Here is a 20,269-nt window from a genome sequence, read left to right on the forward strand (position 1 = left end):
TCTGTTTATGGAAGATTATACCCTCTCCCCTGCTCCCCTGCAAGGCTCGGCCGAGGAGGGAACGGGCAGCAGTCAGATGGCGCTCCGCTGTCTCGCCCGGGCATCTGAGCGTGAGCGGGAAACTGCTGTCAACTCTGTCGTACATGTAATCACAGGACTGGAATTAACTGCCTTGCTTTGTAACTGCAGCAGGTAATGGTCTCCAGTGCCGCAGAGGTAAATACAGCTAATACAGGCAGCTGAATAACATCATCTTTTTAAAGGTTAATTTTAATTTTCAAGACTTAACAAGATTTAAGAAAATAGCAAGCATATAGTGAATGATCTCGCTCCTTCCATTTCCTAAAGTGAAGCGGTTTATTCCATTTTGCTGTGGGAGGAGTCCTTCAGAGTCCAGTGCTCGGGACAGGGCCAAGAAGTGTCCCAGGTCACTGGTCTTCTGTTTGTAAAGTAACGTCTCACGTAATTCCACAGATCTGTTGAGTGTCAGCTGTTACCTAAGTGTGTTTATATCTCCTTTTTTCTCCTGAAAAATTAACAACTCAGGGTCGACTATACTTAATTTTTCGAATCCAGTGAGAAGATTCATTTGGATATATTTTCAAGTAACATTTTGGTTACTTGAGGAAGGTTTCTCCTACTCACATTTCTTTTTAAAATGTGTTGTTGTTTTGTTAAGTGTTACTGGTATTTTCTCCAACATGTGAAGTAACTTTGCTGAGGCTGAGAGCAGAGGCTGCAGATGCCTGTGTAGTTCCAGAGAACGGCTGGGAAACAAGGGGCCGTGAGCCGGATTTCCCAGTGAACCAGCCAGCTTTACCCTTCCACACTGAACTTTCTAGAAGGGTGCCGTTTGTCACAATGCCTGACCAGCTCACGTCTATACCGATTTATACACCCACGCACGTATACATACATACAAGTATACCTCGTTTTATAGCACTTTGTTTTTCTGTACTTCACAGATGCTGCATTTTTAACTAATTGAAGGTTTGTTTCTGCATCGAGCAAGTCTGTTGGAGCCATTTTTCCAATGGCGTTTGCTCGCTTTTGTCTCTGTGTCACATTTGTTGAGTCTTGCAATTTTTCAAACCCTCCACCAGCAGAAAGATTACAGCTCGCTGAAGGTTCAGATGATGGTTAGCATTTTTTAACGATAAAGTATTTTTTAATTAAAGTATGTACATTTTTTTAGACAATGCTATCGGACACTGAATAGACTACAGTAAGTGGAAACGTAACTTTTATATGCCCTAGGAAACCAAAAACTCTATGACTCACTTTATTGCGTTATTGGCTTTATGGCAGTGGTCTGGAACCGAACCCACGACGTCCCCAAGGTGTGCCTGTACTCGTGTGTGTTTATTTATTTATTTTTTAAAACATTTTATTTTTTACTTTATTTATTTTTGGCTGCATTAGGTCTTTGTTGCTGCACGTGGGTTTTCTCTAGTTGCGGCGAGCAGGGGCTACTCTTCGTTGCAGTGCGTGGGCCCTAGGCACACGGACTTCAGTAGCTGGGACTCGTGGGCTCTAGAGTGCAGGCTCAGTAGTTGTGGCTCGTGGGCTCAGTAGTTGTGGCTCGTAGCCTCTAGAGCACAGGCTCAGTAGTTGTGGCGCACAGGCTTAGCTGCTCCACGGCATGTGGGATCTTCCCAGACCAGGGCTCGAACCCGTGTCCCCTGCATTGGCAGGCGGATTCTTAACCACTGCGCCACCAGGGAAGCCCATGTTTATTTATTGAGTGGTACTTCTATTCATGGGAGTGAGTGAAACTGTACATTTATCCACCAGGATTAGTTTTTAACTTCCTTTAAATTCTTCTTTAAGCCATTCTTTCTTGGTTCTTGTCTGTCAAGGAGATGGGTGAAAATAATTCAAACAGTGTGTCCTCCAATGTCTGTGATATTTTAAGTGACAGTGACATTTTGAGCCTGTGCGATAATGATGCTGGTCTCCAGGACTGGTGACTTGGGGGGTTTTGGAGGGGGCAGTACACCTGGAGAAAAATCACCTCTAGCAAAGCTCAAGTTGGGGGGCCATTTGATGGGTGAGCATGTGGACATTCCCCCCGGGGCAGAGCCACCAGACACCACTCCCGGCGGCCCCTGAACTTGGTGTTCACCTGGGTGGTGACGCTGCTCGTCGGCACAGCGGCACCAACCAGGACTCTGGGGGCTGCCAGTCACACTTGTTTGTTTCTCGCTCTTGCCCCGCAGACTCGCTGTCCGTCTCCAGCAACGATGCCAGCCCGCCTGCCTCCGTGGCCTCCCTCCAGCCCCACATGATGGGGGCGCAGAGCTCCCCGGGCCCCAAGCGCCCAGGCAACACGCTGCGCAAGTGGCTGACGAGCCCGGTGCGGCGGCTGAGCAGCGGCAAGGCTGACGGGCACGTGAAGAAGCTGGCCCACAAGCACAAGAAGAGCAGGGAGGTCCGCAAGAGTGCCGACGCCGGCTCGCAGAAGGACTCGGACGACAGCGCGGCCACCCCGCAGGACGAGACGGTGGAAGAGGTCAGGGCCTCCGGCATCTCCCTCCGGGTCGTGGGAACAGCGAATATACTCGTCTGGTGGTTTTCCCTAAGTTCTGGAAAGGACCAGGGTCAGAGCCCCGCTCCGTTCCTCTAGCAGCGTCTAGAGTCAGGGACCCACGCGTGGCCTCGGATCAAGAAATCAGAGGACCGTGGGCAACCCCGCCTGCTTCAGGAGAATGTGGTGCCCAGCCACCATAGCCCCCTCTCACCTCCATCACAGGCAAAGCCAGGGGTGCCTCCCGGGAGGCAAAAGATTTACGTGGCCCCTGAGGTTAGCACTCAACCACGGGGGCAGCATTTTGCAAGGAAAGCACCAGTTTTAGACTTGGAAGGACTAAGGGAATGTTTGCATCCTCCAGTTAACCTCCACCACCACCCCTGCCCCCGTACTCATACATATTCATGCTTATGTCTTGTCCTGAGTAGAAAGCACACAGTTAATATACTTTGCTAACCCAGCAGTAAACACTGGATTATTCCCATGTCATCGAAGATAAATATATGTAGGTCAGCCAGGAATTATTTTTAATTTCCCCTTTTTTGGAGGAGGTGGGAGCTTAAAATTATACTGCAAGGAACCGAATTCCTTTATGGTCCCCAAGATGAACCTTCAGCAGTGTGGTGTCAGTGAGGGGCCCTCAGAGTTTTTAACTTGGACCCCTATCCCCCAGTTCCCTCACAGGCTCAAAAAAAGGCAGAGAGAGAGAGAGAGAGAGAAGGCAGGATTTGTGTCGTTCAATTTATTTTGCAGATGTGGGGTTTCTGCTGCTTTTTGCCCGGGCGTGTTTTCGCCGTGGGTTTTCATGGGAACGTAGGGTTCATTTACGTCCTCATCTCTCTGTTTTATATACTGTGTCCCCGTGATAGAAATGAAAAACTGAAATTTTTTTCTAAAAGTAAGAGTAGGGGGAAATTAATGGGATACTTAGATTCTTAAAGTACACCTTGAATTGTATTTTTCTTTATGTCCTCCTGATGTCAGTGAGTTTTATTTGAGCAAAGTAACAAAAAGTGAAGTATGAGACTAGAGAAACTAAGGGTTACGGTTCAGATTTTTGAACCTTCTTTTTAAATTGGCTTCTTGAAGATCAGATACGTTCAGAGCCTAACGGTTAACGTTGGCAGTCCCTTCCCAAGACACTGTCAGTGGCCCTTCCCTCGTCCAAGTTGGCAAACGAGGGAGCTGGGTTGCTGGAGGGAGTGGAAGCTCCCGCCAGGGTTGGAAGGAGCTTGGCCTTGACTTCTGCTCTCAGTTTCGATCCTGGCTGTGCTTTTCCAGTTAACCCCTGAGGGCTCAGTTTCTGTGAACTGACATTGGACAGTCAGGGCCAGGTTCCAATGGGCGAATGTCGGTCTGGTTTCAGAGAGGCCGGAACGAGGGCCTGAGCAGCGGCACGCTCTCCAAATCCTCGTCCTCGGGCATGCAGAGCTGCGGAGAGGAAGAAGGGGAGGAGGGGGCCGACGCCGTGCCCCTGCCCCCGCCCATGGCCATCCAGCAGCACAGCCTGCTGCAGCCGGATTCACAGGACGACAAGGTAAGGGGGGGCCCACGCCCACACCGAGCCTCGCCAGGAGAGGGCCTGGCGGTTGCCTGCCGCTGTGCCCCGGCCTCCTTGCAGGACATAGAGAGCGACCCGGGCTGTGAAAAGGCACCTGGAAGATGCCTTTCACCCCAAAAATATAGATAGCAAAGGCCATTTAGACTAAGCTGTAGGAACCCACGCAGTCTCTCGTACACATGTGCTTGTATAAATACGTTCAGTGCATTTTTAATGGATGCTTTCGTAATTGCTACTTTTCAAGTCATTTTAATTTTTCTCACTGTACTAACCAGGGTCCCTGAGAGGGCAGAGAAGTCGCACGCCACCTGCGTGATTGCGTCCTAAACGCACATGAGCCCATCTGGTTCTCTCTGTTAGGTGTCTGCACACAGGTGTGGTTTTCAGATGGGATGGTATTGCTGTCCAGTTCCTTTTACCAACATGGCAAACATGGGTCAAACCGGAGTTTGTCAAAGTGCAGGAATCAGTTCAAAACCATGAATTTCCTCTTTGGATGTATGCAGAGGCTTCAAGCCAAGTAAATCTTATTTTTTGTTTTCTGGGTTTTTTTGAGTTCTTACATAATGTAAAATTACTCTGTACAGCCCTAAAATATCAAGAAGGAAACCTGGTAACTGTGGCTTAATACATCCTCTCAATTTCTGGCCCATCCTGCTTCTCCAAATTGGCAGGTGTTGAAAACCATCCTATGGAGTCATTACTGGTGCTTTTTTTTTGGCAGAAACTAAGGTTTCTGAATAAAACAGATGTTTTCGTCAGTCTTCCCCCTTCTTCCCCTTTTTCCTTCCCTGACTTCCCTCAGTGCTAACACAGTCACTCGCTGGATGGGCCCGTGCCTGATGACCCGGGGTCGCCCTGGCTCAGTGATCGACGGCCGTGAGGCCAAAGGCCGATCACGCGTTAGCCTTAACCTGAGGCGCCTTCTCTGTAGAACTCCTCTTCTCCCTCCCGCTCCGGGGCCCTCAGTGCACGGCAGGGGCGCAGTGGGCTTGGCAGAAGGAGGGAGCTTGGGTTCGAGTCTGGGGTTTGGAGGGCATCTGAGGTACAGACCCCGTGCCATGGGTGGGGGCAGGGCGGTGGGCAGGGTGGCCTGAGATGGGAGAGAAGCTCGCGCCCCACTGCCCAGAGCAGACCCGCCAGGAAGCCAGGCTCTGACAGCTCCTGGGTTATTTTGTAGCGTTCTAAGCCATAGCTCTTTAAAAGCAGAAAACTGGAATTGTGTAAATGTGGAGGTTAGCCGAAAGTGAGGTGCCAGGCCTGGTTGACGTACTCACCGAATAAGAGGGTCTTTTTCTCCACTGAAAGAGTGGATTGCACTATATTCTTCTGTTTGCCAAAATCACTTATTGGTTATTGTGTTGCCTCTTTGGGTATTACCCACAGAAATTCTTCCTTTACAAAAGTCTATAGTGATGTTCCCAGAGAGTATATTATCTTGTGACTAATGTTTTGTTTTGTTCTGTTTTCTCTTTTCGTAAACTTTCACTGCAGCATTATGTTGATTTGTGTTCTGTGTCTGTTTTGGCTCAGTTTCCTTACCTCTCCATTTGAATTTTTTCCTTGTTTTCTTCACCTCATCTTCCAGATTTCATTAGACCAAGCCAACATTTGTTTTGCCAAGTGCATATCTGGATCCGCATTGTAACAGCCTCGTTGTAAACGTATAAATCCGTATCTGTCTGCTGTGAGACATGCATCGTTAGGACAGCTAGCCGTGTGTCACATGCATCTCTGCTGTCCTTAATATGAAGCAAGGTTCATATTACACCCCTCTTCTAGTTTCCAGTAAATTAACGGTGCAAGTAATCTGCAAACACAGCGTGTTTGCTAATTACTGAAACTCGAACTCAGTAGCCCCTCCCCCAGATTCCTTACCTGTCCACCCCTGTACACCCCGACTCTAGCCGTAAATGGCATCTGATAGCTTGTGAGGCCACAGATCTCCTGTCCTCTGCACTAATCACTGGGGAAGTGGATGGCACAGAAAATGGTGAGCTTGTCCCCCTCTTCCCTGTCTGGCCAGTACTCCCGGTTCCTTTCCTTTTCTTGTTTCTTTCTTTTAACCCCATCCACAAAGTAAAGCCATTTTTAGTATCCAGTTTTGTTTCCCGATTTTTTAAAGGGTTCACTCATTAGCCCTTAAGCCTTTCACTCTTCTGTTGATCAGATTCTCTGCCTTTTCCTCCTTAGCCAGTAGCCTAGCCAGCAGTTGCAAAAGTTAGAACTGCTTTTCCCGTGCCCAGTCACCTCTTTGAAAAACATTCTGATGGTACATGACTGCTGATTAGAAACAGACTTTGTCTGCGTTCCACATGTATCCCAGACAGGTCTTATTTAGTATTTCATGTCAGAATATTGTAAATTTTAAAAGATGACTTTAAATAAATGCAAACAAAGACAAACTTGTGGTCTTTTTGTCTGGAATTACTTTTGAAAGGAGATTGAGCTTGCAGGAGAATTCTGTCTGCCCAGTGACTAACACGAGGCATTTCCCTCCCCCTCTCTTTTTCTCAACTTCCTCCATAGGCCTCTTCTCGGTTATTAGTCCGCCCCACCAGCTCCGAAACGCCGAGCGCAGCCGAGCTTGTGAGTGCGATCGAGGAACTCGTGAAAAGCAAGATGGTAAGGCTCCCCAGAGACTCAGGCTGAGGGCTGGAAGCTGCTCCAGGGTGCTACTTGTAGGTGGGTGGACCCTCGTCCAGGTGTGGCTCTGGTCTGCAGGACAGAGTTCGGGAAGCCCAGGCCCACCCTCAGGTTCAGTAACTGGCTTGAAGGACTTACAGAACTTAGAGAAGCCGCAGATGCGGTTCATTGCTGTGAAAAGACACAGGTGAAGATCAGCCAGGGAAGGGGTGCAGGAGCAGGTCCAGGAGGGTCCGGTTCAAGCTGCCATTGTCCTCTCCCAGTGGAGTCATGTGCACAACACTGACTCTCCCCACCTCGCACAGTGTGTGATGATATGTGCAGGGTGTCACCAGCCAGGACACCCCCCGCCCCGCCGAGCCTTGGTGTTCAGAGTTTTTATTTGGGCTCAGTCACATACACGAGGGTGAGCTCACATGGCTCACCCTTGTCCCCTGCCTCTCCAGGGATTAAGATAGGACGTGGACCAAAGCCCTCACCCAAAGTCACACTGTTAGCATAGCCCCCAAACCCCAGGTAAACAGAGACTTCATCAGGCAGGACATTCCACAGGCTTAGAGGGACCTCCCAGGAGCCAAGGTCGGTCCTTTCCTGCACCCACATTGTCTGCGGTGCTGACACCGTCATAGCCAGTGCGGTCAACTCCAGTCTTGTCCGAAGCTGTGCACAGGGTCATTGGACTCCCAGGTACCACTGGGAGTCTCTCTCTCTCTGTCTCCGAGATCTGTCACTTGGGTTAGCAGTGTATGAGAGAGAAGGGTTTGCATTGCTGTATAAGGGCTTTATTCGTTTTGTGACCTCTCTGTTGCCAGTTGGTCAACATGGATTCATTTAATAAAAGCCCCAAATCAAATGTTGATTTATTGAAGTTAGACAGGTTTGCATTGTTTCTAACTAATTCTAATCAATAAATTTCTGTGTTGCTTTAGTTTTCCTGTGAAATAGAAAACCCAGTAATGGTAACATTTTAGACTAGTATATCCTGCTACCCTACAACGTCTTTTAAAAGTCACACCTCCTAAAGTAAAAGCCCTCGGCCTCTCCCACATTCCATTCTCCATAAGAGTTTGATGTGTTTCCCTCCAGACAGTTTCTTTGTATATACTCCCCACAGCAGCCCTACGAGGTAGGCATGTACTATCATATTCTCATTTTACAGATGAGAAAACTGAGGCACACAGAATGCTTAAAAAGTTGACCAGCTGCTAAGGGACAGAGATAGAAATTACTATAATTTATTTAAATAAATTCATAATAATATATATCAATTGTTTTCACTTTTCACTATTATAAACATCCATTGCTCATTTATATGTGTGATTAAACATGTAGGGTAAATTTCCAGCACTGGAATTGCTAGATCAAAGGGTATACAGTTGATCCTTAAACAACGTGGGTTTGAATTTCGTGGGTTCACTTACATGCAGATTTTTTTCAATAGTGAATACTCTAGTACAACACAGTCTGCCCTGGATTGAATCCACAGAATCAGAACCACAGATACCGAGGAACCACGTGTACAGAGAGTCAGCATCCCAACCCCTGCATTGTTCAAGAGTTAACTGTACTTCTTTAAAGTTAGGAATTTTATCTTCAAAGCCAGTATTAACTAGGTACCATGTATATAACTCCAGTTTCTTCTCCCACCCACCCCTAAGCAGCTTCTAATGAGGCTGGTTGACTAGGTCAAATGGGGAATTGTATCCAAAATTCAGACTGACAGGTATTGCCCTGCCGTAGCTGGAATTCTCCCTGCTTGGTGTTCTGTGCTGTGATCTGAAAAGGACGCAGTGGGCTTCGAGCTTAGACAAGACATTAGGCAGGAGGGCTGCTAGGACTTGGTAAAAAAGTCAAGAACTTGACTCCACTGGTCAAAAATTTGGGATCATGTCAGTAGGAACTGAGCTAAACCACATCCTGGCTATCTTTTTGAGAGACAAGTTGATTAATGGTCTAAAAAGATGCTTAAATTATATCTAATGAGTTTTCAAGCATTCTTAAACATCCTTAAACATTTTCAAAACAGCCGTTTATACACATCAGTTATATGATTGTTAAAATCATTTTTGTCTAGTAATTTAAGTAGTTTTCCCAAGGAATGTTGTGAGACAACACTTTGTCAACCTGCTCGTCATTATTCTGCAAGTATCTGAATGGATTACATTGTAAGTGGGCTGAGATTCATGTGTAATTAATTCAGATGGACTTCAGATGGAGAGGAGATCTATGGCTGGTCTCTCAGCTCTTACTGCTTTACTCCCCCTTTTAAGTTCTGAATAATTAAACTTTATCCATTGAAACTGACTTATTTCTACTCACTTATGTCTCTTCTGAAGTTAACGGGCATAAAGCTGTGGGCAGAGTGGAAAGGGCGTAGGTTTTGGAATCAGATAGGTGTGGGTTCAGACTCCCCTACTGACGGCTTCCGCCTCTCTGAGCCCATCTCTCAGCTGGAAACGGGATGGTAAACCGACTGCTGTTTGTTAAGCTCCCAGCCGGGTTCCCTCCACCTGGGCGCTCACTCGTGCCTCCCCTCCCCGTTGCAGAACCATATTTAGGCTTTTTATGGTGAGCGCATCTCTTCTTCATTCTACATGGAATGTAATCTAAATTCTGCCCTCTTTTCAGGGGAAACAACTCTCCCTTGGTTTCTGGTCACTAATCCTCAAACAGGAAGTACTTTTTGTCACTAAAACCTCTAGTGAACCATTTTAATATCCTTCACCCTGTCATGCTCCCCATGACTCTGAGTTACTCCTGCGTATTTCACCGTGTGCTGTGGCTCCTTGGTCTTCCTGTTCGTTTTCCTGAGGGCCGTCTCTTAGGCTCTCATGACTTCGTGATCGGATTTGAATGCTGAACCATTATCCCTCCAAAGCTGTGTGTGCAGTGGACTGGGAAGGCGAGGGGAGAAGGTGTCCTGCTGTTGTGCGGTGTGTGTTCAGGGAACTGACTCTCCTCGCCCTGAACCTGCAGATTCCGTCTGAAAAGGAAAAACCGCCCTGCACACCTTTCCTTGGAATTCGCCTCTCTCTCCACCTCCACGTTCCTGATCAGTATTGGAAGGTGTGGGCAATCGCAGCTGACAGCTGCAGGGACTGAATTTGACTTTGGAGTTTTCTTCTCTTTGTTGATCTGAATATAAAGGGAGATACAAGAAAGAATGAAAATCAATGAAGTAAACATGTAGCTGAAGATATTAGAAGAACAACAAAATTTTCTTTAAAAAAGCAGAAGGAATGAATTCACAGAGATAAAAGCAGAAATGAATGAGTTGGAAAACAGAAAAATAGAGTAAGAAATAAAACCCAAAATTTGTTCTTTCAAAACATATGGACTTCAGGTAACCTTCCAAAGAAAATAGCCCAAATTCACAAAAGAAGAAATTACAAAGGAGAGATAAACTGAGGGAATTGAAACAATCATGACATGTTACTTTGTTCAACGCTTTGAAAGCAAATTTGAAAACCTGGATGACATGGGCAGTTTCTTAAGAAAATCAGTTTACCAAAACTAACCTCAGAAGAGCTAGGTCTGCACAGGTAGTCTCTCTTCATTTAAGAAACAGGGAAAGTTGACAAGAACCTACCCACAAAAACCCACCCAACCCAGAAGGTTCCACAGATAATTCATCCGAACCTGTAAAGTCCCAGTAATTCCAGCTCTGGGGCAGCTTTGAGCCTTTCCACTTGCGCACAGTTGGTGGGAGAGCCGCTGGGCGGCCAGGAGTGGATGGCACAAGCGTGACTGCAGCCTGGGGGCGCGCCTGCACCCTCCCTGGCCACCCACCGGGGTCCACACCAGCACGTCCAGGAGAGGCAGCGGAAGGAGCCTGGATGCCACTGGGGCAGGTCCAGACGGGGCCTCTCCACCCACTCCTCTGCGTGAGCGGCCATCTGAAACCTTTCTTGTCTCTCTCTTTGCTCACCGTTCAAGTGACCGTAATTAAAGCTAACGAGCTTCAGCTGTTTCCTTGCACATCTGGGCAGGAGACAGCGCCGCTGCTCCCTCCCTCGTCCTCCAGCCTCCAGTCTCCTGAGCCTCCTGTCCAAGGCCTCCAGGACCCACGCGCATGGACCAGGCCCTGCTGCTACCACGAAATGTGTGCTTCCTCTAGAGGTCAAGAGCTATTTATTTAAAAATAAGAATGCTACTTTCCCATCAAGCCCCGTTCCTTAACTGTTTTTCATAACTAAGAGCAGGAGTGGGTGTGTTTGTACAGCTCCATGGGTTTGAACAAGATTGCAGGAACAGACTTGGTGTTCTCAAAGCTGTGCTCAGTGATGGCGTCTGCTTCAGCCTGTTACTCTTAGGGGGGAAATAGGACAAGCATTAGAGGTTTTAATATGGTAGGAAATATTAAGTGTTCTTGTAGTTTGTATTGGGCTTTTGTTTGAAGAGAAGTAAATCACATTTTCCCCGTTAAGTTGCTGAAATACCTTTTGGTCATCTCTGCCCAGCCAGGGTGCTTTGAAAAATTTAAAAGAACTATCACCTATTTGCAAATGATGTGACTGACAAGGGATTAATCTCCAAAATACACAAACAGCTCATGCAGCTCAATATCAAAAAAAAAAAATCAAAAAATGAGCAGAAGACCTAAATAAACATTTCTCCAAAGAAAACATACAGATGGCCAACAGGCACGTGAAAAGATGCTCAACATCGCTTATTATCAGAGAATGCAAATCAAAACTACAATGAGGTGTCACCTCACACTGGTCAGAATAGCCATCATCAAAGGGTGTGGAGAAAAGGGAATCCTCCTACACTGTTGGTGGGAATGTAAATTGGTACAGCCAGTATGGAGAACAGTATGGAGGTTCCTTCAAAAACTAAAAGTAGAGCTACCATATGACCCAGCAATCCCACTCCTGGGCATATACCCTGAAAAGATGAAAACTCTAATTCGAAAAGATACACGCACCACAACATTCACTGCAGCTCTATTTACAATAGCCAAGACATGGAAGCAACCTAAATATCCATCGGCAGATGAATGGATAAAGAAGATGTGGTACATATACACAATGGAGTATTACTCAGACATTAAAAAAAAAGAATGAAATAATGCCATTTGCAGCAACATGGACGCAACTAGAGCTTATCATACTAAGTGACGTAAGTCAGAGAAAGACAAATATGATACCACTTCTATATGGAATCTTGAAAAATTATACAAATGAACTTATTTACAAAACAAATAAACTCAGAGACATAGAAAACAAACTTACTGTTACCAAAGGGGAAAGGTAGGGGGGAGGGATAAATGAGGAGTTTGGGATTAACAGGAACATACTTTTATGTTTAAAATAGATAAACAGCAAGGACCTACTGTATGGCACAGATTCAATATCTTGTAATGACTTATAATGGAAAAGAATCTGAAAAAAAACATATAGCTGAATCACTTTGCTGGATACCTGAGACTAACATGACATTGTAAATCAAATGTATTTCACTTTTTTAAAAAAGGCACTATCACCTATACCCCTGGTAGTTTTGTGAATTCAGGTTAAGAGAGAAAATTAATAGGTACCAATTAGAAAGGAACCAGTTGCTCATCATTATCACACTAACCCAGGGAGAAAAGTCACCAATATTCAACTCACAGATTTACTGATCACCGAAAAAGTTGTGTTCAAGATTGGCATGGCAACCACTTACTAAGGAAGAAGAAAGTTGCGAGTGTCAGAGATAGAGATTACTTTTAGCTGCGTGATCTCTGTGCACTGAAGTATGAGTCTGTTTAATTAAAACAGGTTTGCTAACGTTGCTGCATGGTCCACCAGCCAGGAATGTGGGCAGTGTGTCTGGGTACACCGGCCTGAACGAGGCGACTGCACACACTTCTGAAATGGTCATGCTTTCATGTGACAGGAATATAACTGGAAAGAAAATGGCTAGATTTGAAATGGGTACAGTCTGTGGTATTGTTTCCAATTATTTGGTAACCAGGAACAGAATATATGAACGGATATAAATTCACCATTCTTTTCATTCTAACTCTCCTCTTTTGTGCAGCCCCTCTTACTGAGTTTCAGAATTAATGCTGGGGGTTTTGTTGCTAAATACGATGTGATTTCACACACATAGACTCTACAGTGTTGTAATCAGGCCTTCTGTATTTTCTGACGTATGAGAGTTTCTGGTCCTAATTTCAGCCTCACGCGCTGTGTAGGCAGGAGGCCTGACGGGCGATCTGGTTTCTTCTAGGCGCTGGAGGATCGTCCCAGCTCACTCCTCGTGGACCAGGGAGACAGTAGCAGCCCCTCCTTCAACCCTTCAGACAACTCCCTTCTGTCCTCCTCCTCGCCCATTGATGAGATGGAAGAGAGGAAATCCAGCTCTTTAAAGAGACGGCAGTAAGAAATGTTCTCATTGTCATTGTTTGGTGGCTTCCCTCCTGGCTTTGTCACCTACGAAGCTGTGGCTGGGATTCATCTCTGAGTCACACGAGGAGGAGACCCAGGGTCTCTCGCCGAGCGATTGTACGTTTGTTTGCAAACGTACAGAACCTCAAGAGGGTGCAGTAAGCCATAGCTGCAGCTTTTATTGTTTTATTTGTATATTATACTTTATTTATAAATAAGAATGATACAAGAATATTTTTTGTCACTTCTGGTGAGAAACAGCCGTACTTGCTATTATATACATAGTTGTGAAGAAAAAAGAAGATAACATAAAATTAAATGCAGTCCCCAAAGCTTGAAACATACCTTAGTGGTAGAGCTTTTCAGTTTCAGTTAAAAAGTCTTGAAGAATATTACAGAAGGTTTAAAATTGCATTTGGAGAACAGGAAAAAACTTAACCAGCTGCATGAGTACAGAGACTTGGTTTTATTGAGTGCTGTATCCCAGCACCTAGAGTGGCATCGGGTGCATAGGAGGTGCCTGGCCAGTGTTGGCTGAATGAATGAATGAACAAACCAACCAACCAACCAACGAACCTTTTTAGGTCAACTGAGGTTGTTTGCTGTAACCGATCAAGGAATTGTCTTCTATTATCTGAGTGGCCTTAAACGGTTACTGAACCTTACGAAAAGAAATACTTATGAATGATGTGATCAGACCCAAGGCTTTAAACATCTGAGTTAAATTTCTTTTGTATGTCCAGCGAAGCTTAAAATGACTTTATCGTGAAAACACAAACAAGCAAAAGCCCTACTTCCTTTAACATCTTGCCTTTATAACAAAGTTATGTCTGTCCTGCTTTCGATCCTCGTACATGTCATCAGAATCCGGTGCTGTGAATTCCCGGAATGCGAGGTGTCTTGTGACCTCTGCAGCACCGGTGGGTCACCCACATGAACCTGTAAGTGACTGGGGACACACAGGAACTGGAGATCCAGTTGTGCAAGTTTGAGAGGTCACTTCCTAGCCGCCCCTGCAGAATCTGACCTGACGAAAGCAAAAGGGCAGATGAATTCATTCAGAAAATTCCTTGGATTGTGGGTGGTAAACGCTGTTTTCTCTCTCTTTTTTCAGCTACGTTTTGCAAGAATTAGTGGAGACAGAACGTGACTATGTGCGGGACCTCGGCTGTGTGGTGGAGGTGTGTGTTTCAGAGATGTAATAACCTGTGTCCATCCGCCCTGAGGGTTGCCACGGGGGGTGTTGTACAGGACAGTTGAAAGCTGATACCTTCTCAAAAGCTTTAAAAATATTTTTGACTAAAACAAAACACAATAACAACAACCAACAAAACATTTCTGAAAAGTAAAATTTAGCCAGTTATCTCAACAATCGGTATTCACTTTTTAAAGGCTTCTTTTTTCCATGGTGCCTCTTGACATAGTCTCTTGTTTTTATAATTAAGTTTGTAAATATTATCTCCAGCCTTTGAATTTCTTATATGGAATCTGGTCTTTAATTATTTTACAAGAGTGGGTATCACCACAGAAATGAGGACATCATTGGTTGAAAAGTCAATGTGACCAGCTATGGATTCAGTTACATCCTGAATCACCTGGGTTCAGAGCTTGGTCTGTGGCTACCACCCTAGGCCATTTGCTTGTAGTTTTCACAGAACGAATATGTCACCACTTTCACTGACCAGAAGTTGATACGCACTTTGTACCCATAGCAAAACCACTGCCTTTCATACTAAATCAAGGGCTCTCTCTAGGCTTGTCCCTGCCATTAACTTTAGGGCATAATCATATTAATAAACTCAACTTATCAAAAAGCTTTTTTTATAATATAAAACTTTATCACTTATTCTTTCAACTTTGCAAATATGTACAGGGCAATACTTTTTGGATGTACATTCCATTAAAAGTAATGGCTATTACAGTTAATTGCGTAACATAAAGGATTAAACATGCTTGACATGTCTGTAATCATTACTAGCAGTAACTTGAAAACTTCAGAGTTTCTTGTACAGGCTGAATCACATTCAAGTTATATAGAAGTTTTAAACCACAGTTTAGCAACATAGTTAATCAACTGTTATTAAAAATCAATTTGTGAAAAGTATGTTGTTAAATCCGTGTTTAACAAATTATGTAAATAATCCAAAAAGAAAAGAAAATCTGTTTATAGCAGATCAGTACCGAGAACAGAGGAAATATGCTTCTGGCCAAGTATTTAATCTTTACAAGCTGACAAGATGATTTGTTTTATGAAACCATTTACATTTATTTAAACTTTCCAATTCCTCAGAAGAGTTTTCATCTTTGAATGCTAAATAGTTTAGGGAGAAAATCATGTCAATGAATGTAACTGTATTTCAAGGGCCAGTTAAGGACACATTTCACAAAGGGTTGGGTTTTTTTTTGTTTGTTTTGTTTTGTTTTTGTGGTACGCGGGCCTCTCACTGTTGTGGCCTCTCCCGTTGCGGAGCACAGGCTCTGGACGCGCACGTTCAGCGGCCGTGGCTCACGGGCCCAGCCGCTCCGCGGCATGTGGGATCTTCCCGGACCGGGGCACGAACCCGCGTCCCCTGCATCGGCAGGCGGACTCTCAACCACTGCGCCACCAGGGAAGCCCCACAAAGGGTTTTTGTTCTTACATAAAGAGTTAGTTTACAAGACAGTGCGTATGTCTTTTTTATCCTTTGTGGCTCTCAATCAGTAAACCATTACTTGATTCAAACATGTTCAATGAAATAATCTTATCTTTAAATATTTAATTTTAGGGCTACATGGCACTTATGAAAGAAGATGGCGTTCCCGATGACATGAAAGGCAAAGACAAGATTGTGTTTGGCAACATCCATCAGATTTACGACTGGCACAGAGAGTACGTAAAATGCATACCATGCTCGTTGGTGGACAGTCTGTCATCACCCGCTAAACTGCATCACGCCAAGCGAACGAGAAAGGATATTTGTTGATTCATTTCATTTCCTTACCTATGTGGCCCCATGGAGGTAGCTGGTGTAAAGGAAATATTGGTGTTCCGAGGCCTTTTCTGGTTGCATTTCACAGCACGAGGAAGTCTCTTACCTTCTTTGTGCTGACCCATCCAGGTTGCCCGTGTTGGGAAGGCTGGAAGCCCGGGCGCCGAGGCTGACCGCCTGGGTTCACAGCACGGTCCTGACCCCCAGCCCTTTGCTTCCCCTCTCTTTGCCTCCATCCTTTCCTCTACACAACGTGGGTCATGGTGTTACCCTCCTCATGGGACTTTTGTGAAGAGTGACTGAGTTAATACATGCAAAGCACTTAGAATAACATCTGCATAGAGTGAGACTCGATGAGCGTTTCTAATTAGAATTGCAGCCACCTCTTTAATAAATCCAAATTACTGTTAGAGAGTTTTTTCTAGTCAGCTTGAATGGGGAAAGTAGACATGACTGCCCATGCAAATCAAATTTGATCCCAGTACCTTGCCACACCTGTCCTAATCTACAGTGAAACCTATTTTAAAAAAGGATATTCGGTGCTGTCATCTAGTCATCTGCTCCCAAGGCTGGTTTTAAGCTGTGACAGGGAAGGGGAAACAGCACAAGACTCCTGGGACGACCAGACAGAGAAATTGCTCCCGGCAATGTGGTGTCTGCCGTGGTGTGCACAGAACTAGGGGATATTGAATCCTCAAGTGCAACACAGTCCAATGTAGCATTTATTGGTGTACTGGTTTGCAGGTTAGTAAAATACCAGATATAAATATCAACATATGGAAGTGATGATTAAGGTGGGCATACATCTTACCAACTACTGTGGCCCAGAAGAAGTGAAGAGTGGTTGTCCCCAGCTGCTTTGTTTCTGTGGATACCTAATTCTGATCTTAATGGAAGCTAATATGTGTCACCTAGAAGTTGATTTTGATGATATTTGAGAAAACTTTATAAAGCCAGCCCAGGTAACATTCAGTATTTTGTATCTGTTATTATCCAATTTGAGCCTCCTAAAAATTACCATGGAAAGAATATGAAACTCACAGGTATGAGGACCAAGATTTTAGAAAGAAAACTGACCAATTGCTTTGAAACATTTATTTTTTACCCCATATTCGGATGGGATATTACTGTTTGTGTCACTTAAAGTGAGACAAAAAGGTTGATTATCCAGAGGAAGTGAAGTTTGCCAGTCGAGGGATGTCTCACTCTGCCTTGCCTTGTAAACCTGTGTCTCTTTCTGTTTTCTGTCATAACAGAATGTTTTCAGTGTGTATTGTATTTGTTAAGCATATACTTTACACTTCCCAATTGTTTTTGTCAAAACAGAATATTTTGAAAATATAAATCTCAATCTAAAATTAGCAGGCCAAGTTGGAAATGGTTCTAATATTTCTCCTTTCATTTCAGCTTTTTTTTGGGAGAGTTGGAGAAGTGCCTTGAAGATCCAGAAAAACTAGGATCCCTTTTTGTTAAACATGTAAGCATTTTTTAACAAAAAATAGCATTATTTACATTCCGTTCTGTATTGTCATATTTAGTAATTGGCTTGTCAGATTAAAGGTGAACTCACGTGTGGGTTACAAAAGTCCTTACATTAAGAATAAAATCAGACTGTACAATGGCGGCGAGTTGGACTCAAAATCCCCCGTTGCTCTTCTACACGTGAACGATCAGCTTTCCCAGTCACCTGGCCCCAGTTGGCTGTTCAGTTCACAAACAGTACAGGATGGTCAGAAGGGGACCAGAGCCAGACCAGAAGGAGGAACATTTGGGGATGTCTGTAGGCAAACAAGTGTCTGGTGCAGCTGGTGAGGTATCGAGACGTGCAGTGGGTTTAATATAATAACAAAATTTTTGTGTGTATCTAAAAGAAGCATGTTAACAGTAAAAGTTTGGGGGGTTTTCTAGGAAAAAATACTATATTTTCAAAAAATTAGTGACCAGGATTTTTGTATTTTTGCAAATCTCCTTAATGTCTGGCTTAATAGAAGACAGATGCATTTTTATATCAGTTTCTGTATTGAACCTATTGTAGTGTGTTTTTTAGTTAAAATTTATGAAGAAAATCCATCCTCACAGATACTTGGATGGAAAGGGATGGGTGTTCTAATAGCCTTTTCTGATAAGTATAGATAATTTTCTTAGATACTACATCAAAACTCAACAAGTGAGAATTTCTTAAAGGTTAGTCGCAACATGGAATCTGAAACCCACTGGTGAACTTCTCTCTTGCTGTTGCACTAGAAGCCATTGAACTGTCTCACACTTAAAGGCTCTTTTACCCCTGCACCAGCTTGTGACATCCTGCATTGTAAATTCTGGTTCACTGATTCAGACAGATCTTCCAGATGTTGAAACATTTCAATAAACAGTGTCAAGAAATCAGATTTGTTCATTGAGTATTGTCAATGTTCTTTAAGTATTTAAGTATTGTCTTTAAGTATCGTCAAGTTCCAGGCAGCAGATCCATGTTTTCCAAAAGTGTAATTTTTTGCTTGACAGCTCAAGTTTTCATCATTAATAGACATTGCAGGTTGTTTGCCTTGAAATGACAGGCTTATTTTATTCATATTCAGGAAACTGCCTACCAGATACCCACGTGTAAATAATTATAGTTTGTGTCCATCATTCTTTCAAGTAAAAATGGTCCATGAAAACAAGCAGTCGGTTCAGCTCATGGCTCAGCCACACGAGGGCTTTTCCTTGACTACTGTAGCACATGGCACAAGTGTCACAAGGATCTCCATTTTGTCACAGGAACGTTAAAAAGATGTATAGTCCATGGTTGAGGGGTTTTTTTGGTGTTTATGTATGTATGTGTGTATGTATGTATGTATGGCTGCGTTGGGTCATTGTTGCTGCGTACGGGCTTTCTGTAGTTGTGGTGAGCAGGGCTACTCTTCGTTGCAGTGCGTGGGCTTCTCATTGCGGTGGCTTCTCTTGTTGCGGAGCACAGGCTGTAGGTGCTCAGGCTTCAGTAGTTGTGGCACATGGGCTCGGTAGCTGTGGCTCGTGGGCTCTAGAGCACAGGCTCAGTAGTTGTGGCACACGGGCTTAGGTGCTCCACAGCATGTGGGATCTTCCCGGACCAGGGCTCGAACCTGTGTCCTCTGCGTTGGCAGGCGGATTCTTAACCACTGCGCCACCAGAGAAGTCCCCATGGCTGAGTTTTTTTTTTTTTTTTTTTGCGGTACGCGGGCCTCTCACTGTTGCGGCCTCTCCCGCTGCGGAGCACAGGCTCCGGACGTGCAGGCTCAGCGGCCATGGCTCACGGGCCCAGCCGCTCCGCGGCATGTGGGATCTTCCCAGACCGGGGCACGAACCCATGTCCCCTGCATCAGCAGGCAGACTCTCAACCACTGTGCCACCAGGGAAGCCCCCAATGGCTGAGTTTTAATACAACGAATTTTTATCACTTCATCAAGGACATCCTTAGGTGAAACCGGCATGTGTAGCAGTGACAGATATTTGCTAAGATGCCAGCAGTTTCTCCCACCACTGGTTTTGCACATCACTACAAATGGTGGCGCAACAGAAAGGGCAGATGACAGCTTAGTATTGTTTGGAAAATAGTTTTGATCTAATGGGTCCCTGAAAGGCCTCAGGGACCCCAGGGGTGTGCACACCACACTTTGAGGATCAGGGCATTAAGGGATGGCTCGCTGCCTTCAGTATTTGAGATTAAAATGGTTTTTCTAACCTCCTGAAAAGAGCCAGGCTTCCTGGGACCACTGGCAAGGTTTGAAGAGGGGGAGAATGATTCTTCGTTTAACATTAAGAACTGTGTCCTTTCACTGCCTCTCGTATTTGCTGGGTAAAGTATGGGGTTTTAAGAAACGTTCCTTTATGAATGAGCTGACACTTGCATGTGCACCTGTGTTCTAACCCATCTGTGTGCCTTTCATTCCTAGGAGAGAAGGTTGCACATGTACATAGTTTATTGTCAAAATAAACCAAAGTCTGAGCACATTGTCTCAGAATACATCGATACCTTTTTTGAGGTAAGACCTAAGTTACAAACAAAGTATTTCTGAATCCTTTGTTACAGTTGATTTCAAAAAATTGAAATATCATTTGTTTCCCAGGACATTAAGCAATCCTCAGGAAATCTAGCCTCAGTTATATGAGTTCTGAACCTGTATTTCTTTCCTATAAATCAGAGAAATGAGTGTAAATTCAAGCTGTGATC

At 44.6% G+C, this 20,269-nt stretch overlaps 1 protein-coding gene across 5 annotated transcripts in view; it reads left to right on the forward strand.

Moving 5' to 3' along the window:
- Positions 1-20,269, forward strand: part of TRIO (trio Rho guanine nucleotide exchange factor) — a 372,055-nt gene that overhangs the window by 328,028 nt on the left and 23,758 nt on the right. For all 5 annotated transcript variants that reach the window (XM_060146876.1, XM_060146875.1, XM_060146878.1 and 2 more), the window contains 8 exons: positions 2,220-2,512; positions 3,897-4,067; positions 6,621-6,716; positions 12,954-13,102; positions 14,226-14,292; positions 15,877-15,980; positions 17,488-17,557; positions 19,992-20,081. In XM_060146876.1, coding sequence (XP_060002859.1) covers positions 2,220-2,512; positions 3,897-4,067; positions 6,621-6,716; positions 12,954-13,102; positions 14,226-14,292; positions 15,877-15,980; positions 17,488-17,557; positions 19,992-20,081 — 1,040 coding nt within the window. The remainder of the gene's footprint in view (positions 1-2,219; positions 2,513-3,896; positions 4,068-6,620; positions 6,717-12,953; positions 13,103-14,225; positions 14,293-15,876; positions 15,981-17,487; positions 17,558-19,991; positions 20,082-20,269) is intronic.

The sequence above is a fragment of the Lagenorhynchus albirostris genome, chromosome 3 (assembly GCF_949774975.1).
Source record: "Lagenorhynchus albirostris chromosome 3, mLagAlb1.1, whole genome shotgun sequence".
In the NCBI taxonomy this organism is placed as follows: Eukaryota; Metazoa; Chordata; class Mammalia; order Artiodactyla; family Delphinidae; genus Lagenorhynchus; species Lagenorhynchus albirostris.